At 36.2% G+C, this 24,011-nt stretch overlaps 1 protein-coding gene across 1 annotated transcript in view; it reads left to right on the top strand.

Moving 5' to 3' along the window:
• Nucleotides 1–24,011, top strand: part of MACC1 (MET transcriptional regulator MACC1) — a 198,518-nt gene that overhangs the window by 161,509 nt on the left and 12,998 nt on the right. Inside the window, 4 exon segments of the mRNA XM_015447647.4 lie at nt 14,436–14,474; nt 14,477–14,557; nt 16,065–18,106; nt 22,179–22,367. Coding sequence (XP_015303133.3) covers nt 14,436–14,474; nt 14,477–14,557; nt 16,065–18,106; nt 22,179–22,367 — 2,351 coding nt within the window.

Raw genomic sequence — 24,011 nt, forward strand, 5'->3', positions numbered from 1 at the left:
GTTTTATGTATACATTATAAAATGAAATTAAATTATAATCTGACCATAAAACAATAGTCTATTCAGAAACCTAAAAATATACTCTATTAATAAGTTTTGAGAGAACATTTGTTGTACTTAATAATTTTTTTTTACAGTTTACAAATCACTATAAGTTTTGAGAGAATATTTGTTGTACTTAATACTTTTTTTACAGTTTACAAATCACTATCATCTTTAACATCTGGCTTGATTTCCACACCTGCCCTATGAGATGGGCACCACAGCATGAACGGCGGCTCAAGAGGTGGAATAATACCCAAAGATATGGAAGAGGTCAGTTGTAGTGTCCACTTCTAACACTGATCTCTGATTTTCAGTGTTGTCTTTTCTTTGTAGCCTACAATGGAAAGATTTTTATTAGTGTTCCAGCTGAATATTCGCTATATTCCAAATAGTTCTAAGGAATTGATTTAAGGCTGCTCCAGCTTCACCATCAGCAAACATATTAGCATTAGGTTTTATCATTGGGGCCGAGAGTCATGTTAAAATGCTATTTCTTCATCCAAGTGAAGGATAAGAAGGAGAAATAGAAGAAAAGCCTGCTTTTAAGATTAAACACATTGACAGTCTTCTGGTGAGAGGATGAAATGTTACCTAAAATTTTTCTTGGTTATTTACCAGTGCCAGAGCTGCAGAACCCCCTAATATATGAATATACAAATATACATGCATAGTTCTATGAACATATATGCATGTATGCAATTATATGAAAATGCTGATTTTGCAATACATTTGAAAATATATGAAGAGTTATATATATTAGATGCAGATATCTTTGAAAATAACCTATAATAAGTGTTTTTTATGTTCTATTGCTAGATTAATTTTTTAAATCTGCCTTTGCCTGTCATTTTTTAAAGTTGACGATCCGTGAAATAGAACAGAAAAACCAGAACATTGATTAAATATATGTATGTATTTTGTACATATTCACACACATTTATTTTATGATATTGGTGGTAACAGATTTGTTTTAATGGTTGTTGGAATAATGGGTAGTTTGGAAAATAGTGCTTTCAATTTTGCATCATATACCAAAATAAAACATTGCCGGGTTAGAGTTCATCAAAAAAAGTTAAAGCCATAAGGAATCAAAGCTAATATAAGTTAATGTTCATTTTATCTCAGGGTAGATGATATCTTTCTAACCATAAGTATAGAAACAGAGGCCAAGTCAGAAAAGAGTTATAGATTTGTCAACATAAAATTAGAATATGACATAAAATATCTTAAATAAAATAGAAGAACTGAGAAGATACTGGGAGATGATATTTGCAATATGTGATATTCAATATATAAGGGTTGATATATTTAGTATTAGAACATTTTTCAAGTTTATCAACAGAAAACTGGGAAAATGGTAGTATAGGATTTTCCAAAAGAAATACAAAATAATGAATATATATTTTTTAAATTTAAGGATGTAAATTGTTCTTGAAAGGCAAAGGGAAAAGAGTATTTAAATGAATGTTGATACCATGAATAGTCATATACAAATGTGAACATTATTTCACATTCAGAGATACCCACACAGTACCTACTTTTACTATATGCTTTACATTTCCCTTTTTAATAATATTTTATGTGAATAGGGAAATGCCATTTGAAATAATACACACGAAACAAAACATCAATAGCAGATTTTGGGGGTAAGAATTGTATTTTATTCTCATACTTTTCTTTATTTAAAAACTCTGTAAGCTGTATATGTTTGTATACCCACACAAGGCATTATACCATATAAAATATTTTATATCTTGCTTTTGCACATACCATAATATCTGCAATTTCCCAAATAGTTATAATTTTATAACATTGATTTTGCTGGGACCATGAAATTTAGTTAACCATTTTAAAATTACTTTCTCCTACCTGAATTCAAACAGTAGATTCATTGTATTTGATCCTAGAAGTCTTAAAATGAACTTCTCACATTCCTTCCCCTGAAATATTTAAGTTTTCCCCGACGTTGACAGGGGAAAGCTTCCCAACACGATTCTTACAGATGAACTGTCATCTTATTCACTGACAAATTCTGTCTGGTTCTCTTTTATCTTTATACACATATTGCATTATCATTTAATTTTAATAATTATACCAATATTTATTCAGAACTTATTCTAGAATTATGCTAAGTGCTGGGGTCTAAAGAGGATTGAGAAAATCCCTGTGATTCAGGCAACCTCAGATCATCAGGAAGTCACACGTAAGTGCTAAATGTTGTCTGTTCATCCAACTAACCATCCATGAACTTACCTACTTCTTTGAAACCATACACCCAAATCAATTTTTATAAATCAAATCTGAATCTATATATGCAAAGGCAGGCAGTTATCCATGTTATGAACATACTCATGTGATGCAACTGCTCCTCGAAAGACAGGAGAGTTCCTTTATCCTCACTTTCAGAGCTAGTTTCCCCATCACATCCAAGAGCATCAACCTCAGTGACCCCAGTCGGTACTAAAACAGGTTAATGGCACCACAATTTAAATGAATTTATTACATTTTAGATACTACTGGTGAGTTGGGCCAAGATGGTTTGTGGCTAGGACCCAAGATCAGATTGTCCATTAGCACAATGGGTTTGAAGCAGATAATGCTAGGCAAACACACAATTTTATGAGTGGCTGAGCTCACACTCTATTTGCAATGCACTTTTTGCAGAAGCTACAGGCAGAACAAGGACTTATGCCAAAGGCAACCTTTACATCCCCTTACTATCCAGAAGTGTCTCTATCTAGATCTTACAATTCAAAGGGAAAGAAAAGACAAAGATATTGACCCCGACAATCACACTAAGGGAGGAAGAATTTGTCCCTAAAACCTGGAACAAAACTAGTCTTTCCTATAATCACAGGGTTATACTAGAAAGGGCCATGCCACAAGAAAGAGAGCTGTAAATTTTTCCTTTATCATAGTGAAATCCTATGTCTAGCACAGTGTCTTGAGACATGTTTGTGCCAGACTAAGGATGGGCATCTTCAGCTGCCATATGTTTTATTATGTTTAATAATATACTTTTATAAAACAAAACAAAATATGTGTATTGCCACCTCATACTTATGATTTGGTGGCTCTCAATTTATCTCCCAGGAGTTTTTTATAAAAATAAATGAAGCTTGGGATCCATCTCAGACTTTTGGGATGATTTCTGGGCATCTGTATTTTTCAAAATAGCTCTGAAATTGATTTTGATGCAGAGGAAGGGTTGAGAACCCCAATTTTATACTAAACAGGTTAGGGAAAATGATAAGGAGATAGAAAGCAAGAACAGGACAAAACTCCTAAACAGCAGTCCAGGAAGACCCCAACCTGGCACCAGGTGGTGCTGTGGGGACAACGCTGAGCCTTTTTCCAGTCTCCCCAGCTGATCGCAAGGAACCCACTAGCTTCCCCAGAGCGGCACAGGCTCTCGGCAAGGAGGCAGGCTCCCGACCTTAAGTATTCCACCTGCATTAAATAAAGCGGGGGATGGAGGAGAAAGGAGAGGAAGAGCTCCTTCTTAGAGAGGTTCACTGTCACTTCAGGCGGTTAAGTGACGGGGTTCAACTTTTAGGTCGATCGAAAGAATTAAAAATGACAGTGATGGGCAGTTCTGCCTATTCTATTCCGAATGGTTTCTTCTGTATTTTATTTTGTATTTTATTCTGTTTCCACTACAATTTAACACCTGAAAGTAGAATAACGAAACATTTCAACAAACATGAAATTAAAGTCGTTCCTATATAGCTCAACTATGTATGTTTGTGTATATCTATGTATATATATTTATATATTTTATTTTCTTCCTCATGGTGGTTTAAAATACTTTAAAAATCCATACAGATAGAAAAGAGATTTACATTGAATATTTTACATTCTTTATGTTGGACTATGTACTTATATACTAACATGTTCCTGTAACTGTGGTAACCAGTCATCCTGGTTTGCTCTGGACTGAGAGGTTTCAATTTTAAAACAGGGCAGTCCTGGGCAAACCCAGATCAATGGTGGTTCACCCTACTTGTAACCCGTATGTTCATTTGGGCTGCCGTGTTTTCCTTTTATTGCTGCTGTTAAGTTGGACTCAACACCTCTTGTTTTTCACTCTAAATGTTTCCTGAATCAGTGAGTAACATAGATTTTTTCTGAAGATCGTGTGGGAGAACTGATGCTAGGGTTGACAATGCATACCTCTCAGTACTTCCCTCAGAATATTCTCATTAGTTATGCCTTTTTATTTCGTATTTCCCTTTTAGACTGCAATCACTTGTCCCCGTCCTCAGTCTCAGTTGGTTTCCTTTCTTATCCAGGGCAGTTTTCCTCTCTCTCAGATTTTTCCTTCAGACTTCTTATAACTTACATCACTAATTGATACTGTGTTGAAATAAGTGAAACTTTGAAGATGTAATTGTCTCTGGGAGGCCGAGATGGGCAGATCACCTGAGGTCGGGAGGTCGAGACCAGCTTGGCCAATATGGTGAAACCCCATCTCTACTAAAATCACAAAAATTAGCTGGGCGTGGTGGTGGGCACCTGTAATCCCAGCTAAACGGGAGGCTGAGGCAGAAGAATTGCTTGAACCTGGAGGTTGCAGTGAGCTGAGATCACACAACTGCTCTCCAACCTGGGCGACAGAGCCAGACTCCGTCTCAAAAAAAAGATATAATTGTCTCTAAGAAGGAAAATGATCGGCCAGTTGTAGTGGATCACGCCTGTAATCCCAGCACCTTGGGAGGACGAGGCAGGCAGATCACAAGGTCAGGAGATCGAGACCATCCTGGCTAACATGGTGAAACCCCGTCTCTACTAAAAATACAAAAAATTAGCCAGATGTGGTGGTGGGTGCCTGTAGTCCCAGCTTCTCAGGAGGCTGAGGCAGGAGAATGGTGTGAACCCAGGAGGTGGAGCTTGCAGTGAGCCGAGATAGCCTGACTCCCGCCTGGGTGACAGAGCAAGACTCCGCCTCAAAAAAAAGAAAAGAAAAGAAAAGCATCTTCCAGTTTCTAGTAGTCAGAAAGCAGTGGAGCATTAATAATAACAAAAATATTTTTATTCAGCTGAATCACATATATGTATATATCAATATCCATCTTTCTCTATTAGCTCTCTATATTTCTGAAGAGATAGATGCACACATGTATGCACATTAGCATTCTTCAAGTCAGTGCTTTGACAAGGAGTTCATACTGTTGCACACCGTTCTGTTTACAAAAATAACAACTAGAAACTCTGTGATTCCCTGAAACATTAAAAACTAGATGTAATAAATTGTTGAGAATTTAAGGGAAATTCCTGCTTTAAGAATTGGATGGTGTGGTGTAATGAGTCTCTCTTTAATCTTGCCCGTTCTACCAAATTTTATTCATAGGCTCTTTCTCAAAGCAAATGTTGGTGCGCAAACATTCTGTTTTCACTTAACAGTGACCAAAGATTCATGTTTACTCTCTTTCAAGTAGGTAGCCTTGTCAGATGATATTCAAATGATTCACATTAGTGTTTGAAGTTCAAACCAAGGAAAACTGTGGGTATACACAAAATGTCAGAGTCTTTTTCTCTTGGCAAAGAATGCTGGGAATCTTACAATTAATTCCATACAGTAAAAACTGAGCAAGTGTTGGCTAAAAATACTTGATTTTACTGTAAAAGTACTAATACAAATCTAATTTTAAATGATACAGTAATTTTTACATTACCCCTTCAGAGAAGTGAAAAGTATTGTCAAGTTTAATAATTAAGCTAAAATGACAAACTTTCACAGTGTTTATTCTGTTCCCTCTTTTCCAATATTCTTTACATACCTTTGTCAGTAACAACTCATTACATTGGCTAAGATCAACGGAATTGGCACAGAAGTGAAAAACAGAGAAGAATTATCATTTTAAGCAGCAACTGATGTTCACTGGGGATTTATGTTATTTAATTTAATATTTGCAGCAATTTTTTTAAAAAGCTTTATTGAGATATATTTCATGTACCATTGTAACCACTTTTTGAAGACAGTATTTTATCCTCATTTTGTAGATTAGAAAATGGTGCTAAGACCAGTGAATTCATTTCGAAGCATTGGTCTGAAGTTATATCTGTCTATTTTCAAAGACAGCGTTCTTTCTATTGCACTCCAGTGCCTCTGTTGTGATGAGTCCAGTCACTCTTTTGGAATCATCGCACTGGTAAAATTTTCTATGAAGAATGAAGAATAGGATACAGGGTCCCAAGACATAACTTGTAAGCTATTAGAGATTGGAGTATCAAGCCATCTGATTGAGAGGAGAAGATTCTGGAATGGGCCCAGTTGGCAAAGTTATTTCTATATGCACTGGAATAATCAGGAGGGAGAGCCCAGAGGAAAAGCACGGGGCCCTCTTGTGCCACTTTTTATACAGTATTTCCTTTGATCCTTATGAACAGTATGTGGTGTTATTATATATTAATAGTAATACTAATTATTATGTATTGTAGTTTAGTCTTTTACAGATGACAAGTAGAGTTCCAGAAATGTTTAGTAACTTTTCCAAGTTTATACTAGAAGGACTGTAACCAGAGAATTCTAACTCCAAAGCCTATATTGTTTCTACTTTACAAAAATGCATTTACATATAAGAAAGGAAAGACATTCCCGGTTGATGACAACCAGTGAGGTCTCCTGATTTACTGTCAAGTGTTCCAGGAAGCAGTGGAGCTTTGCAGAGAAAACAAAACAGAATTTGGCTCAGTTCGCTAGAAAAGGCCATGCACGTGAGGACCCTACATTTACAGCTTTATTAGCCACACTATAAACCCCTGTCTTGTCCATCCCTTCTGAATTGGGGTTTGATCTTTATATCTTTTGAAAAATACAACCCAGAAAACATCTTTTGCATTGAAGGGTACAGGAAAGAAAAATGACTGCAGGTCAATAATTACACAAAGTCATATCCAACTACTCTTGCAATAATTAAACTTGTCCAATCCCAGGGACAAGATTTGTAGCTAATTTATTCCTTAGCATTTGCTTGAAACATCTGTTGCTTAAAGTTAAACTTGAGAGACGTATCACTGGGAATATTTTATGGCAACAGTGGGGATTAGGTAAGAGAAGTCATTAAATGTTTTTCACAATGAAAGTACTACAGCTTTGCTCTATGTCCTTGAAAGTTGGAAACGTATGCTCTTGTGTGGCAGCAGTAACAAAAGTGTTTCTGAGGAAAACTGCAGTCCATATCATGGACAGCATGCAGAGGTAGAATGATCTCAGGCTACATTTTAGCTACTCATCTCAATTTTCATCTCAAATTTACTCATCTCAATTTTTACAAGAGAATGTGACTCCCATCTTTAACTTAGCGAATTGTTTGGGTCTTCAAGAGAAAAAGCTGCTCTGGATCTTAGGCCTAGAATGTCTCAGTCAGCTCTGGCTTGAAAAGTGGAAAGGGAAACTCTGTTGAGAGGAACCAAGTATAGTGGACTTTACTGGACTAGGTGCTGTCCTTTCGGAATTGTAACCTGACATGTGTGCTTGTCTTAGAATACGGAGGCAGATAGCTGCCTATCTGGGCCCACTCTTCTCCACCTGGCTTGACAGAATTGCCTTTGGGTGAGATGACATCAACACACATTAAGAAAGAGTTCCATGAAAGAGATTTACTGTTGAACAGACTGTAAAAGGCGGGGCTGAGGATGTTGTCCCCACTAGTTACATGTTCCTCTTCACCCCTCTTTATTCCGGGTATTGCTGGTGCTGCTGCTAAGTGGCTTCTTTGTATCCTATGATCACTGTGAAGCTTGTAACTAATCATGTTTGCTTTATTTTGGTCACTTTCAGAAACTGGAGAGCCAAATGTGTGGGCTGTTGCTAGTAGGTATACTGGAATTTACAGCATGATGTTTGTGAAGCTGCTTTTATTTGAAATTGTCCTACCAACTTCCTGCAAATGTCACCCTTATTTATTCACTTATTTTGTTTTTAAATTTTTTTTTTTTTTTTACTGAAGAATAATATACACTTACTCGTTGTTTAAGCTCATTGTGTTATTTGACTATTTGTAAATTTCTCAAAATATTTTTAAGTCAAGGAGGGGCATGTGTGTTGTGGGTATGTGCGTGCACACACACTTGTAAAATGAACATACTGTAGGGAATTCAAATAAAAAAGACAAATATCTATCAACTTCTCTGCAGCTTGCCTTCATTGTCTGTAAAATGAGCATTCTTCATCTAAAATAATGCTTTTCTCCTTTCTTCACGGCCCCTTGTAATTTTAGTCATTTCTCTGGGTCCTCTGGGTCTGAAGAGTAAAGGTTGCCAACTCTGTGAACCAGGACCAGCTGCATAATTTGCAGCACCAGTGAAAAATGAAAATATGGGGCCTCTTGTTCAAAACATATTAGGTAGTTCAAGATGGCAGTGGCAGAGCATTACACCAAGCATGGGGCCTATCCGAGAGTGGGGCTCTGTCTTACTATACAGGTCATATGCCCATGATGCAGGTCCTGCTGTAAACTTGGAGATCTTCTGGGATCAATATTGAGGCTTGATACTACTCTCCAGCAACAGGCCCAGGGTATAGTCTCAAATTTCACTTCTCCTGGAAGAGAAGGTTTAACCCATAGGTAGAAAGCGTTGTGTAGAGTTAAAAAATGTGTTTGCTAGTATCTAGTATCCTTAAGTTCAAAGATTGGCTTTGCTACTTAGTAGCTTTATAATCTTGGGCATATAATGTCCCTAAGTCTTTATTTCCCTACCTTTAAAATGAGGGTAATGGAGGCCGGGCATAGTGGTTCATGCCTGTAATCCTAGCACTTTGGGAGGCCGAGGCGGGCAGATTGCCTGAGCTCAGGCATTGGAGACCAGTCTGGGCAACATGGTGAAACCCCATCTCTACTAAAATACAAAAAATTAGCTGGGCATGGTGGCGTGCACCTGTAGTCCCAGTTACTTGGGAGGCTGAGGTAGGATAATTGCTTGAACCCGGGAGGCGGAGGTTGCAGTGAGCTGAGATCACACCACTGCACTCCAGCCTGGGTGACAGAGTGAGACTCCATCTCCATTGAAAAAATAATAATAATAAATTAAAAAAAAATAAGGATGATGGTAGAGCCAACTTTCTAGAGTTGTTGCAAGTAAACAAGAAAAGCCATGCATGATACCAGAAGTGTGGCAAGCTCCAAATAAATAATAATAGTTCTTCTGATTATATTTTATTTATTTATTTATTTTTTTACAGGCCCAAGATATTCCTTTTGTGTATCTGTTCAGAGAGTCCTTTATACCTTCTCTTCCAGACCTAGGTTTCTGGGAATGTTCCTTGACTACATCACTAAGCTACACATCAAACAGTTTCTGACCTACTGTTTTTATATCCCTGATTTATTCTCACTAATATGATGTTATGCTGTGAAATTATTATGATTTTCCTGAACTTCAGTTCTGCCAGTGATGGAAGGATAATAAGGTATCAAGAAGTGATAGACATCTTGACCTGGTGATATTAACAAGATGACGTATTGATGAAATATTTTGAGTTCCCAGGGTTGGAGGTATCATAGAAATTATTATGGATTTATAATACTGCTTAATGCACTGGGGGGCCTGCTCCCTTTCCTGGAGAGTCTTCTGAAACCCTTTGCCTTGGGGAAAAGTAATGGCTGACATTTGCCGTGTCAGGTCTTTTAAATATTTGGTTAGAATAATCAGATGCAACACTCAAAGTATTTAATAACTGGGAGAAAGTATGCTTGTGTATGTGTGTATATTATTAAAAATTACCAATCAGAGAGTGCCACTAGTCCATCAGAAGTTGCCCTAGGGTAAGATCCAGTAAGGCCACTCACAGCATGGTAATGTCCAATAAAATCATACCAGGTGAGTATCATCAGCTGATTATGATCCCTTTGTGGGCCTTTTTTTTTTTTTTTTTTAAATAAAACACTGGTTGCATTTATAAGTAATACAATGTTACTTGGGCAGGTTTGGCATTTGGGGGGTGAAGGAAAAGTTTACTAGCCCAACAGTTGCTCTCCTGACGTTTTAGTATTTTCAGTCACCTATAAGAGTTATAGCCTACAAGGACATGTTTTTATTATCACATAGATCAAGAGTTAAATACAGTACAAATTCATGGAAATCATCGGGGTTTCAGGTATTCAAGGACTAATTGGAAAATACTTTGATCCTGCCACCTGGCTAACACTAGCAATTTTCACTATGTAATTACTACCGTAAACAATTCAAAGGGCACATTTTAAAGAAATAATTCTTTTAAGTGGTATTGTTTTCTTGGTTACTTATTGCAAACGCTGCATTGCTCCCCACCCCTTACCCTCACAAAAATATCTCCTGACATTTTGTTTGCTAAGTTGTACATTTGGTAAATGTTTCTAGTTGCTCAGGGCCTAGTTTAAATAGTAAAATAAATAAGGGCAAAACTTTGTTGGCTTTTTAAGGAAAAAAGTAATAGATCATGCAAAATCAGCATAAGTGTTTTTAAAAGGCATATTGAAAAACCATGTCCAAAATTAAATGAATACTAGAGTACTCTATTCTCATTTACTCATTCCAACAAAGACTGACTCATGTTTCTCTAGACAAAGTAAAAAAAAAATCCCGTTTTGGGCAGCAGTTGTCATTGAGTATGGGATTTAATTGGAAGAAAACATAGGGAAATGCTAAATGTGGCTAGTGTGATTTGCACCTGTGTAAACAAGCAATGCCACCGGCCAGGCAGATCTTTGTCCTTCCAGCCAAGGACTTTTTTTTTCCCCCCCATACCACCTCTCCTTGGATTCATGGCAAAAAAATTTAGATTTAGTATAGTACTGTGAGGGATGTGTTGTGCAGAGAAAGATCGTGAGATGGAGGATTTGTTGGGGGATAGTGAGAGTGGCTAGGGAAACCATTTGGCTAGGGAAGGAGCTTTAAGAATGGCTTTCAGAATGTGGTTCTCAGCAAGTGCCCCCTGGAACCAAACCACAGCATCAGCATCATTTGACAGCTTTGTTAGAAATAAAATTCTTGTGCACAATCCCAGACCTCCTGGATTAGAAACACTGGGGTGGTTCCAGAGGGTTGTTTGATTAAGCCTTCCAAGTGATCCTGGTGCCACTGAGATTTGGAACAACTACCTTGAAGGACAGTGAAGACCTGCTTGAGTGACTGGAGAATAGGGATAATCCACAAAGAATCTCAGCTAATGACCACTTGGTGCCTTTGTTTCTGAGAGGTTATGAGCCTTCAAGGTCATAGCTGCATAAGGCATCATTCCTGGTTTTTATGTGGTTGAGGACTTCTACCTACATTCCATTTGGTTATAACTATTTTTCATATCAACGGTTATTTACCTCAAAGGAATCCTCAGTACATATTGTTCATTTTGCTCTTTCCTCATAAAAAATAAAAGAGTTAGGTAGTTTACTAAGTTGATTTTTTAAAAATATATTTTATCTTTTTGGAAATATTTTTCCATTTAAACATTTGTTCCTCATTTTAATTTAGTTTGTTGCATTTTGCTGAGGAACTTGAGCTCAGCTTTTCTACCTCAAAGTTTTGGCTACTTATACTGTGCTAAAAACTTTTAATTTTGGACATTATATTTGGTAAAATCAACCACAGCATTTGGAAGGTCTGCCAGGAAATTTGAGGTTTCAGTGCAATTTGAATATTGCATAATTCAACATTTTACCCATTTTTTCGATGTAGTTTCCCTAATCAGGGAAAAAATTGTTATTGCAACATTGGATTGTTTTAAGCATGCCACCTTATGAGACAATTTTTGGATTTATTTAGTTATCATGCTTGGAAACACATGATTCCCTCCTTTTCCTTTTTCTTTTATTCATTTTCCCTCTTTTCCATCTTGTTTTAATTTTTTCTTTCATTTTTATAGATCAGAAAAGGCTTTTGGTTTCTTTAAAAAATAAAATAAACTACTTGAAAGGAAAGAAAGTCAAGAACTAGAAAGAAGAGTATAACAAAAAAGAAGGAGGGGTCACAGGTGAAGGAGATGTGGTCAACACACACAAAGGAGAACAAAAAATAAGGTTTAAAGTAGCTGGGCTGGGCATGGTGGCTCATGCCTGTAATCCCAGCACTTTGGGAGGCTGAGGTGGGCAAATCACCTGAGGTCAGGAGTTTGAGACCAGCCTGGCCAACATGGCAAAACTCTGTCTCTACTAAAAATACAAACATTAGCCAGGACTGGTGGTAGGTGCCTGTAATCCCAGCTACTCTGGAGGCTCAGGCACGAGAATCCCTTGAACCCAGGAAGTAGAGTTTACAGTGAGCCGAGATCGCACCACTGCACTGCAGCCTGGGCGATGTAGCGAGACTTTATCTCTAAATAAATAAATAATGATAATTTAAAAAATAACTGGAAATGTGAACTGGAAGGTGGGACAGTCTCAGAAGTTACATTGGGAACCTTGAGTCTGACGTAGGATATGTGGTGTCCTAAGTTATGGGCTGCATGCAGTAGTTATAACATGAACAAGTAACTTCTGGTCAGTGGCTCACTTGCTATTTGACCTTGTGGTTTAGTTACATTCTATTGCTGAGATTCTGAAAGTCATATTTATAACACCTATTTTTCAGTGTTGTCATGGGATGAAGAGAAATTATATAGGTAAAGAAGACTGAGTCCCAGACATGAGATATTGACTACTAGTATGTGTTCATACTTTCAGTTGTGATTCATCTGTTTCAATAGTTGTATGTTACTTCATTGAGTTAGTATGCCACAATTTATTTATCCACTTATATGGCAAAGGATATTCTGGGGAATATCCCAGGGATTTCAGGGTTTTTTGATAATATAATGAATATTCATGTATATCTCTTTGATGCATATCTGCAGAGTTTTCACTGAAATAAATAACTGGGATTGGAATTGTTGGGTACTAGGCTGTAAGCATATTTCCTAGACAATGTCAGATTAAGTTCCAAGTGATTGCACATATTGACACTTCCACGATGAATATATAGGCTTTCCCTTTGTTGCACTTATTTGTCAATAATTGGTGTGGCTAGACTAAAATGTTTGCAAATTTCGTAGGTTAAAATTGTGTTTCTTAGGGTTTCATTTTGCATTTTCCTAATTACCAATGAGATTGATCATATTTCCATATATCTAGGGATCATTTGTGTTTCCATTTTGTGAGAAATGTTCATTCACAGAATTTTTTCAAAAATTTCTATGGTGCTGTTTTATTTTGTTTATTAATTTGTGGGAATCTTTGATATATTTTGGAATCCCATTATTTTTCCTTTTTCAGTCATGTGCAATGAAAATAAATTGTCCCAGTTTTGGCTTGTGTTTTTACTGATGTCCTTTGATATATAGGATGTCTTATTCTAATGTGTGGTTTTATTTTTTAGGATTTGCATATTGCATAAGTGTGTGTGCCTTGTTTAAGAAATTCTCTCCTTCCCAGAAAACATAAAGACAACCTCTAGACTATCTTTCACATTTTAAAGGTTTTTTTTCACTTTTAGATTTTTTAATCCTTTGGCATTTATTTCTGTGCACCGGATGAGATAGTAATCAATGTAATTTTTTTTAAGCATACACAACCAATGGCAACATCACTGTTTAATGAATAATCCACCATTTCCACACCACTCTGTATGGCCACCTGTGTCATGTATCAATCCTTCATATAAGGGTGGGTCTGGTTCTGAGATCTCTATTCTATGTCCTTCATCTATTCATGTTCCACTTCCATGTTTTCTTACTTAGAGCCTATTTATAATAAATGCTGATATCTGATAGGTAGTGCATATTACTTCTGTCGTGCTTTTCTTCTGGATTATCTTGAGTATTAGCTCCTTGTTTTTCTATATAAATATTAAAATAGTTTAAGAAGTTATTGTTGCTGTATGTGTTGTTAAACACAACATGCTTCAAAACAATATGCTGTATGCAATAAATACATACAATTTTATCCATTAAGACATAAATAAAATTTTAACTATTAAAAAATAAGTAACAAATACACATACACATCACATGCAATCTTTCATGGAACTGCATTGAATGTATACAAGGATTTAGGGGAAAATTTTTAGTTTGTGATATTTAGTCCTCCAGTCACCAAACAGGAAATGTTTATTTACTGAGTTTTTGACTTACTATTTTTGTTGTTGTTGTTGCTGTTGTTGTTGTCCTTGGGATTCTCATTAATTGCTTTTATATGGGATCAGTAATACATTTCCAGATTTGGTTATTGGTATTAATCTGGAATTTGAGCATTTTTTAGTGGAGTGCTAATATGTATTTTAATATATCTAGTCAAGTATCCTACCAGGAGTAGAAGATTTATATAGAGGATTTTCACATGCAGTTCTTTATAGAAATATGTATGATGTCTTTGAGTTTATTTTCTCTGCCAGCATGTATATGTATGCTTACAAAAAATACATATCTATTTACTCTGTAGGTGGAAAAATGCTAATCACTGAAAGAAAACATTTTTTGTCAGAAGAATTGCACAAAGTAAGTCTGAAGCAAATTCGGTTGACATGGAAGCTGGAAAACTCTCAAAAAGTTGTAATATTACAGGTATGAGAATTTATTACTGTTGTGCTTTGTCCATGTAAGTACATGAAATTCATCACCAATAACTGTTGAAGGTCTACCTCTGAAAATGCTTTGGAAGATGGAAAGAATTATAAAATCTTGTTTTTGTCATAGAAGTAGTTAAAAAGGTGTGCAAAATAAAATAGTGCAACCAACAGATTATGATAAATATTATAAAAAGGAAAAATGTTGTTAATAAATGAGTGTTATATGCAATAGCTATAATGAATTTGGGGACAAAAAGGCTCTCTCAAGGTTGGTCGACCTAGGAAATCTTCATGGAGCATCAAAAAATTAACCTGATACTCAGAAGAAAAGTAAGTTTTAAGAGATTTAGGGGATACTGTATTAAAGAAAAGTGTGAATGTAAGAGAAATGCCATCTTTATTTTTCAAAATCCATCTTCTAATTTTTAGCATATAACACTTAAAAACATTTCATTCAAGACAATGGTTCTATGTATATTAAACAAAAGAAATTCTGACATTTAGCTTGAATTATTTTTTCAGTAAAACTTCTGAAAATTTGGTTAGCTATTCTGCCTGTCTCTAAAAGCAGCACTAGCTTCATAAAGTCTGCAGAGTCTTTATAATTATTTACTAGGAAATGAACAAATATGAGTTGCTCTACACACACAAAAAATGGCTTCAATGTTGTGAGCTATCTAGAAATTCTTGTAATAGAAGTGTAAATATTTTAATGTTACAAATTCTTAAGACACTTACTTTCCAAAGTAATAATGCTTCAATTTCTAGTGATAAAATTATTATTTGCCATTGCAATCTTGAGTGCAACGAATTCCTTTGATCGATAAAACCAGTGGTGGTCTAAATTTTCAATGTTCATTTTATTAATTCCTTTTCCTGAACCATGTTCATTAACATTTTTCAATAGAAAGTTATCATAGAATTATCTAATAAATTAATGACTTTCTAATTTAGTATATTGTTTTAAATATTATTTTAAATGTTAACAGATGTATTTGATATTTTCTACATATTGAATATTATCTGAAAAGGAAAACATTAAATTAATATTCTGAATGTAATGAGACCAACAATCCAATGTTTAGAAAAATGTGGATAATTGAATAACTGATTTATTCTGTTTGACCAGAAATGTGCGTTTGTGAACATGATACATAAAATAATAAAGCACAAACACATGCTAGTCTGAGTCATTTTCAAGAAAATGTGCTAAATATATTATTACATCCTATTAAATATTTATTTGTTTAGTTTATAAATCATGACGTCTTAAAATAACATTACACATGTTCAGAAAATAACCTGGTAGAAAAAATATTCTTTTCTCATTACATACAAATCTGACCAAATTTAACATTGAGTTTGTGTTAGCTGGTAGCCTAGACATCAGAAAGAAAAATGAAAAGTAACTGAATTTTTAAGCTATGGGAAAAATTAATCTTGATTATAACTCAGAATGCCACCTTATCTTTGTTTTGCTTTGTCTTTCCTTAAATAAAAAGAATGCCAGGATCCAGACTTGCTTCACAATTGGCCGGATGCTTTCACCCTTCATGGTAATAATGCTTCCAAAGTTACAAATCAATTCTGGAATCAACTGTCTGCTTCTAACCCATTTTTGGATGACATAACTCAGCTAAGAAATAATAGGAAGAGAAATAATATTTCCATCTTAAAGGAAGATCCTTTTCTTTTCTTTAGAGAAATAGAAAATGGGAATTCTTTTGATTCCTCCGGTGATGAACTTGATGTGCCTCAGTTACTTAGGCAGTCTTCCTCAAGAAAATCTGGAAGATCTAAAAGCGTTTCAGAACTTCTGGACATTTTAGATGACACAGTACATTCCCATCACAGTATACATAACTCTGATCAGATTCTACTACAAGACTTAGAATGGCTTAAAAATGACCGAGAGGCTTATAAAATGGCTTGGTTAAGTCAACGCCAGCTGGCCCGCTCCTGCCTTGATTTGAATACAATTAGTCAGAGCCCTGGATGGGCCCAGACACAACTTGCGGAGGTCACCATAACTTGCAAAGTAAACCATCAAGGAGGATCAGTACAATTACCTGAATCAGACATCACTGTTCATGTGCCCCAAGGTCATGTGGCTGTGGGGGAATTCCAAGAGGTGTCTCTAAGGGCTTTCCTTGATCCGCCACCCATGCTTAACCATGATCTTTCATGCACTGTGAGCCCATTGTTGGAAATCATGTTAGGCAACCTCAATACAATGGAAGCCCTCTTGCTGGAGATGAAAATTGGGGCTGAAGTGAGAAAGGATCCTTTCAGCCAAGTCATGACAGAAATGGTGTGTTTACACAGCTTGGGTAAAGAAGGCCCTTTTAAAGTTTTAAGTAACTGCTACATTTATAAAGACACCATCCAAGTCAAGCTAATCGACTTGAGTCAGGTAATGTATCTAGTGGTTGCTGCACAAGCTAAAGCTCTTCAGTCACCAGTTGCCACCATTTGGGATTATATCCACAAAACCACCTCAATTGGAATTTATGGACCCAAATATATCCATCCTAGTTTTACTGTTGTTTTAACAGTTTGTGGACACAATTATATGCCAGGACAGCTTACAATTTCTGATATTAAGAAGGGTGAAAAAAACTTTTCTCCAGTCGTGTTTCAGCTCTGGGGAAAGCAGTCATTTTTACTTGACAAGCCACAAGATTTAAGTGTTTCTATTGTTTCCTGTGATCCTGATTTTGAAGTAAAGACAGAAGGAGAAAGGAAAGAAATTAAACAAAACCAGTTGGAAGCAGGTGAAGTAGTTCATCAACAATTTTTATTTTCTTTAGTTGAGCACAGAGAGATGCACTTGTTTGATTTTTGTGTTCAGGTGGAACCTCCCAATGGTGAACCAGTTGCACAGTTCTCTGTCACTACTCCTGATCCAACTCCAAACCTAAAAAGGCTCTCAAATCTGCCAGCCTATTTGCAGAAGAAGGAGGAAATCAAGTCTGCTCCTTTATCACCAAAAATGCTTGTTAAATATCCCACATTTCAAGATAAAACATTGAACTTTACCAACTATGGGGTAACCCTGAAGGCAGTGCTAAGACAAAGCAAGATTGATTACTTCCTTGAATATTTCAAAGGGGACACAATAGCTCTCCTCGGGGAAGGTAAGGTAAAAGCTATTGGGCAGTCCAAAGTGAAAGAATGGTATATAGGAGTCCTCAGAGGTAAGATTGGACTTGTACACTGCAAAAATGTCAAGGTGATTTCAAAGGAACAAGTAATGTTTATGTCAGATAGTGTCCTAACAACCAGAAATCTTCTTGAACAAATTGCCCTGCCTTTAAAAAAGTTGACTTATATCTACTCAGTTGTATTAACCTTGGTGTCAGAAAAAGTTTATGATTGGAAAGTTTTAGCTGATGTCCTGGGTTACTCACATCTGTCCCTGGAAGATTTTCATCAACTTCAAGCAGACAAAGAATCAGAAAAAGTTTCTTATGTTATAAAGAAGTTAAAGGAAGATTGCCACACAGATAGAAATACAAGGAAGTTTCTGTATGAACTTATTGTGGTGAGTATTGCTTGATCATAGTAATGAATTGCCATAAAGAATTATATTAACTTGACAATATTTATAACCAAACATGTGAGAGGAGAAATGTTTAAAAATTCAACAGTCTTAAATACATTAAAGATACTTTATAGCAAATATAGTTTTTCCTACATAATCATAAAACTGGTTTCTTAAACTTGAGATTCAATTGTGATTTCCCCCCAAAACTGGATCATCTTTTGAAAGAAAATTAAAAGTTCTGTTTGTGCTGGGCTTAACAGTTCAGATACGACTTATCTTCCTGTCTCAAATATTTAGACAGCTCTTAAGATACCAGAGAGGCTCCATAACATGAAAGCAAGCTAAAGAAAACTAACTTGGCCATTGTTAGAGATCACTTTTCAGTGTGTGTGGGATTTTTTCTTTTCTTTTTTTTTTTTTGAGACAAAGTCTGGGTCTGTCACCCAGGCTGGAGTGCAGTGGCATGATCACAACTCACTGCAGTTTCAACCTCCAGGGATCAGCTGCCCAAGTAACTCAGACTACAGGCAGGTGCCACCATGCCTGTGTATTTTTCGTTTTTTTTCTTTTAGGATTGGGGGTCTCATTATGTTGCCCAAGATGCTCTTGAGCTGCTGGCCTCAAGCAATCTTCCCACCTTGGCCTCCCAAAGTGCTGAAATTACAGCCATGAGCCACCACACCTGGCTATTTCTTTTTTTAAAATGTATTACCAATATCCTTTAGCAATTTAATATTCTTATGTATGCAATGCATTACAGCACAAACAATGATATTAGTATTCTCATCTTAATCCTCATGTTTAAATAGGATTCTTAGGGTCAAATTCTTTAATGTAGTATCCAACCCAGTGGAAGGCTCAGTGGAGAATTACAAAGTACTTTTTACCTTTAAAGTAGAAATTCAATATTTTATACAAATAAAAAATATCAAGAGCATATTTCTAAAAATGGTTAAAACATGAGTGCAAAAATAATGATTGTCAATACTTCTCTAGTGCTCATTTAGCCATTAACAACTCTATGGGGTTAAGTATAGCTAGTATCTTCATCTTACAGATGGAAGAAACCAAGTCTTAGAAAGTTAGGCAATTTGCCTAAGTCCTATAGCTGCCTATTCTTATAGATGGGATTTAAATATTTTTTGGTTTCATGCTTAAAGCCACTATGCCTTCATGAAACAAAGTAATGTGTGTGTGTATAAAAATGTTTGTATGAATACTATATATGTGTAGGTATGTGTATTAAATATCATTATAATTGTGAAAGGCTGGTGCTCTGTAGAAGGTAAATAAAATTATATAGGCAGGTTCATGCAAATGGGCAAAGTTTTAATCAAGATGCAAAAGAAGTAGAAAATATTTGGAGGACAAATTTAATCTGTGGCATTTAACAATGATTCATATAATAAATAAATATATATAACATTATCTGTCTTTCAATATTTTGATGATTCTACAGTGATACTTAGAGGAGCTGAAATTCAAAAGTTCCAATATCCAGTTGCTAAGTTGATAGATTTTTTATGGTGTGCTGCATTCTTACCTACCCTGGGACATTCAGAACTATTGGAGACTGAATGTTCGAAGCTGCCCTACCTGGTGGAAGCTGCATGTGCATTTTGTAATAGCTCATTAACTCTCATAGCTCATATTCAACATTCACCTGCAAAGGTTTGAATTGGAAAAATAATTTCTTTGGTTCTTTTAGTGGCCTAAAAATATTGTAATGGCCAAAGGTCCTTAATGATGGTCTGAAAGTTCAAGCCTGATCATACCTGTACTTTTTGGGGTATGATAATTATCCGAGTGCCTCAAGTGTCCAGCTAGAAAATCTAGTAGAGAGTCCATTCAAGTATGGAGTTTCCAAGCCTTAGTGGAGGTTTCAGGATTTCTGTTTGAAGAGGCTCAGGCCTGGTTCTCTGACTGGCAGGTGATGGAGCCTGGGGTATAGAGTTGTCTCTTGAAACTTTCTTTGCATAGTAAATACACATTTTCCTAGGATTGCATATTAATTTGGGGTGGCAGGAAGAGACCTGATAAGCTAAAAAAGATTGTGAGATCCAAACCCTTCAGTCATCTCTCGATATTGAGACTGGCTGTCCTTACATGCTTGACACTCTCTAAAGCACTTCAGCATCCAGTTTGATTTTCACAATGATTGTGGAGGTTTAGACAAAGTAGAATTAACACTATATCAATTTTAAAAATCATTAAATAGAGATATTGTGTGATGCATCTGAATTCTTATACTATGTGGAGCTGGATTTTAAACTCATGTTTTGTGACTCCAAGTACAGATCTTTTCTCTAAAACCAGAAACTGGAATATAAAATAGTAACCCCACTCCACAGATTACTAAAAGCACCACCAGGGACCCGCTGGCTCACTATTGTTTCTCACTGAGGCTGTAACTCTTCAGTATAAAGGCTTGGATCCGTTTATGTATCAAAACCACAGGTAGTCCTTCTAACTGCATACTTCCAGGGGAATGAACATGCTATCAACTTTCATAGTTGCCTTACTTGCTCATTCATTTTTACTTATTGTTTCATATTGGTAGATAAACCCCCAAAGTGCCATTAAATAATGAGGGGCTACAAAGCATGTTTACAGTAATTCCCCTTATCCACAGTTTCACTTTCTGTGGTTTTGGTTACCTACCATCAACCATGATTGACAAATAGGTGAGTGGAGTACAATAAGGTATTTTGAGAGAGAGAGGTTACATTCATATAACTTTTATTAGAGTATATTATGATGGTTATATTTTATTACTATTGTTGCTAATCTCTTACTGTGCCTATTTTATAAATTAAACTTTTCCATAGGTGTGTATGTATAGGAAAAAACATAGTGTGTATAAAATTTGGTACCATCTGCAGTTTCAGGTATCCACTGGGTGGCCTAGAAACGTGTCTCCTGGATAAGGGGGAGCTACTCTATTTTCTCATTTGAACAAAGAAGAAGTATGGATAGATGTAATCCCATATTTTAAAAATAGTACTCAAGGCAAAACACAAACTTGTAGACTTGTTTGAAACATGCGTGGTTAGGTAAGAGTCTGATGGTTTTCTATTTTGCATTGTAGAAGACTAGGTGTGTGTGTGTGTGTGTTTTTGTTTTTTTGTTTTTTTTTTGAAAGAGTCTTGCTGTGTCACCCAGGCTGGAGTGCGATCTCGGCTCACTGCAAGCTCCGCTTCCCGGGTTCACGCCATTCTCCTGCCTCAGCCTCTGGAGTAGCTGGGACTACAGGTGTCCGCCACCATACCCAGCTAATTTTTTGTATTTTTAGTAGAGTCAGGGTTTCACCGTGTTAGCCAGGATGGTCTCGATCTCCTGACCTCGTGATCCACCCACCTCGGCCTCCCAAAGTGCTGGGATTACAGGCGTGAGCCGCTGCGCCCGGCCGGCGTTTTGTCTTTAATACCTTGTAGTTTATGTTTAATACCATTCTATTGGTGATGAGGGAGAGTATTTTAATAAACATATGTATATTTTAAACTTATAAACATCAATAGCTTTGTTCAAAGTTGAAGGAATGTCTCTTTTTTTTCCCACAACAGATATGATTCTGGGACGTTTTAAGTCATATTTTGGTGAAAATAGAATAATATTTACCATCACCAGTTCACATACACTTTAGAGAAATTCTTATAGCCAGTCCTCTCATAGAGCAAGGCTTTATTTCTCATGAGTAAATAACCAATCCTAGATTGATAAATTAGACCGCTGGAACTTCAGAGTACCATTGGAAGTGTGTACTTTAACTTCCTTTTTTCACAATTAAAGATACAAAGACACATATTAGTTAAGTGGTTTATCCAAGGTCCTATAATTAGCCACTGAATTAGTTCTAAATCTCCCCTAACTCTGACTTAGTTATGTCTACTGTAGTTTGCTTATAGAATTTGCTTAAATGTGAATCAACTTCTTGAGCTTTAGAAAACTCAATTATATATGTTGTGAAAAAAGGACTCCCATTTGTAGAATATGTAATAAAAATGCCAATTTATAGAGAAAAAAGCCCAAGTTAGTTGCTTTTAATTGTGACATGTAATTGTTGCTGCAGGCTCTTCTGAAAATGGATTGCCAATGGTTAGTTGCACGTCTCATCCAAGAAGCTGCTATTCTGACTTCAGCTGTCAAGCTTGGAAAAGGCTGGAGGGAACTAGCTGAAAAGTTAGTACGACTCACAAAGCAACAAATGGAGGCATATGAAATTCCTCATCGAGGAAACACTGGAGATGTTGCTGTTGAGGTAAGACTTGTTTGTGTAATTCAATAGTGAAAAGCTGCAGACCAAGTAACACTAATGTAATCAAACCTGTACCACATTCACGGATTCACTGGGGGAGTGTCCAAGATGATCCACTAACTGAATCACTGCACTAGTAACTCCTCAGTACAATCTGAAATATACACACACTCTCTTAAAAGGCATTGAGAGCCTTTAAAATATTGATATTTCTTCTTTTGGATTTCATATTCTCATGGCCTTTGATCAATGAATTAATTGATCAAATTGGGCCAGTAAGTGGGGATGGCTATAAGAACTTGAGTCATAAAACAGGTAAATTTTGAAGGTGGGAGACAGTATCAAGTCAGGACAATAGAGGAAAGTATAATAATATGTATTTGTCGGCCTCAGGCATAGACTTAGTCACTTGTGATAACTAATGCTCAGTGACAAGAAGCATTAAGAAAGTGGATATAGAGCCACTGGTGATGAGAAATAGATACCTAAGAGCTTCATTATCTCCTTCACAATGTTGCGTACAATAACTACAGGCATCAATTGCAGAATGATAGCACTTAGTACAAAGTAAATATTTACCATGAAAATATTGTTTTTTATCAAAACAAATGTATGCTGTTAGGCACAAGTTAGATAAATATTTTTCTCCAGATTACCATAAAGAACTGTGAGTCCATTTTTATTGAATGAAATAAATAAAAATATTCCAGTGAAGGGCACATGTAAAATATTCTGTATCTCTCTCTCTAAATGAACAAGCATTTTGAAGATATTTATGTTTAAGGAAATCTCTCTCTTATTAGAGATGACTTGGTGAGGGCAGAAGAGGTATTCTTCACTTTGTTTTTGGCATAGAGCTGGGAATTCATTTTTGGAGAAAATTTTCTTACTTTGATGCAACCATTCCAGTTGGGTGAACAGGACAAAGCCACCTTTGCATGAAAAGTAGAGACGAATCAAGTCAGCTGAATTCCAGCAGCTGCAGTGGAAGTGTCAGCAGGCTGGTGTCTGAGTTCCTGCAGCCTGGCTCTCCAGCCAGGACTTCTCCAAAATAAGACTCTTTAGCCAGGAGCAGCCAAGGACTGAAGATGTCTTTCCCCTCAGAGACTACATTTATCTCCATAAACTTAAAAGGGCATTACAGCCTGTAAATAAGCATAATAGAGCATTTGGTGCAGTACACAAAATGGACTCAAGTGTTTACAGAATGAGATGAAAGATGGGAAGACTGTGAGAAGGAAAAATAAATATTATGAGGGATACGCGCTTCTGATTCGGACATTTCAGTTAACTGATTAAAAAGTTGTCTAATTGAAAGCAGGACCTTTTTTTTCTTCATAAGGTTCTGTTTTGAAAGAGTTTTGTTGCGAGTTATTTATCAGAGTTATTTATTCTGTCAGCCTCCTTAAGCATCTGGCTTCTTTCTAATTGTGGTTGTTTATAGTTTGTCTTCCCCTAAATCTTCATGGAGGCCAGCAAACCACCTACTTTTCCATTATTTACTTTTGCAGAGCCCAAATCATAAATGACTAAGTCTTTGCCTGAGGCTGATAAACACTCAGAAGGAGAAAGGAAAGCCCCTAGGTGACTTTCTATGATAGTTCAACTTATTGTGATTAATAGTAATAGTCATCACTCAGATTCATG

Source organism: Macaca fascicularis, chromosome 3, assembly GCF_037993035.2.
Source record: "Macaca fascicularis isolate 582-1 chromosome 3, T2T-MFA8v1.1".
Classification (NCBI taxonomy): Eukaryota; Metazoa; Chordata; class Mammalia; order Primates; family Cercopithecidae; genus Macaca; species Macaca fascicularis.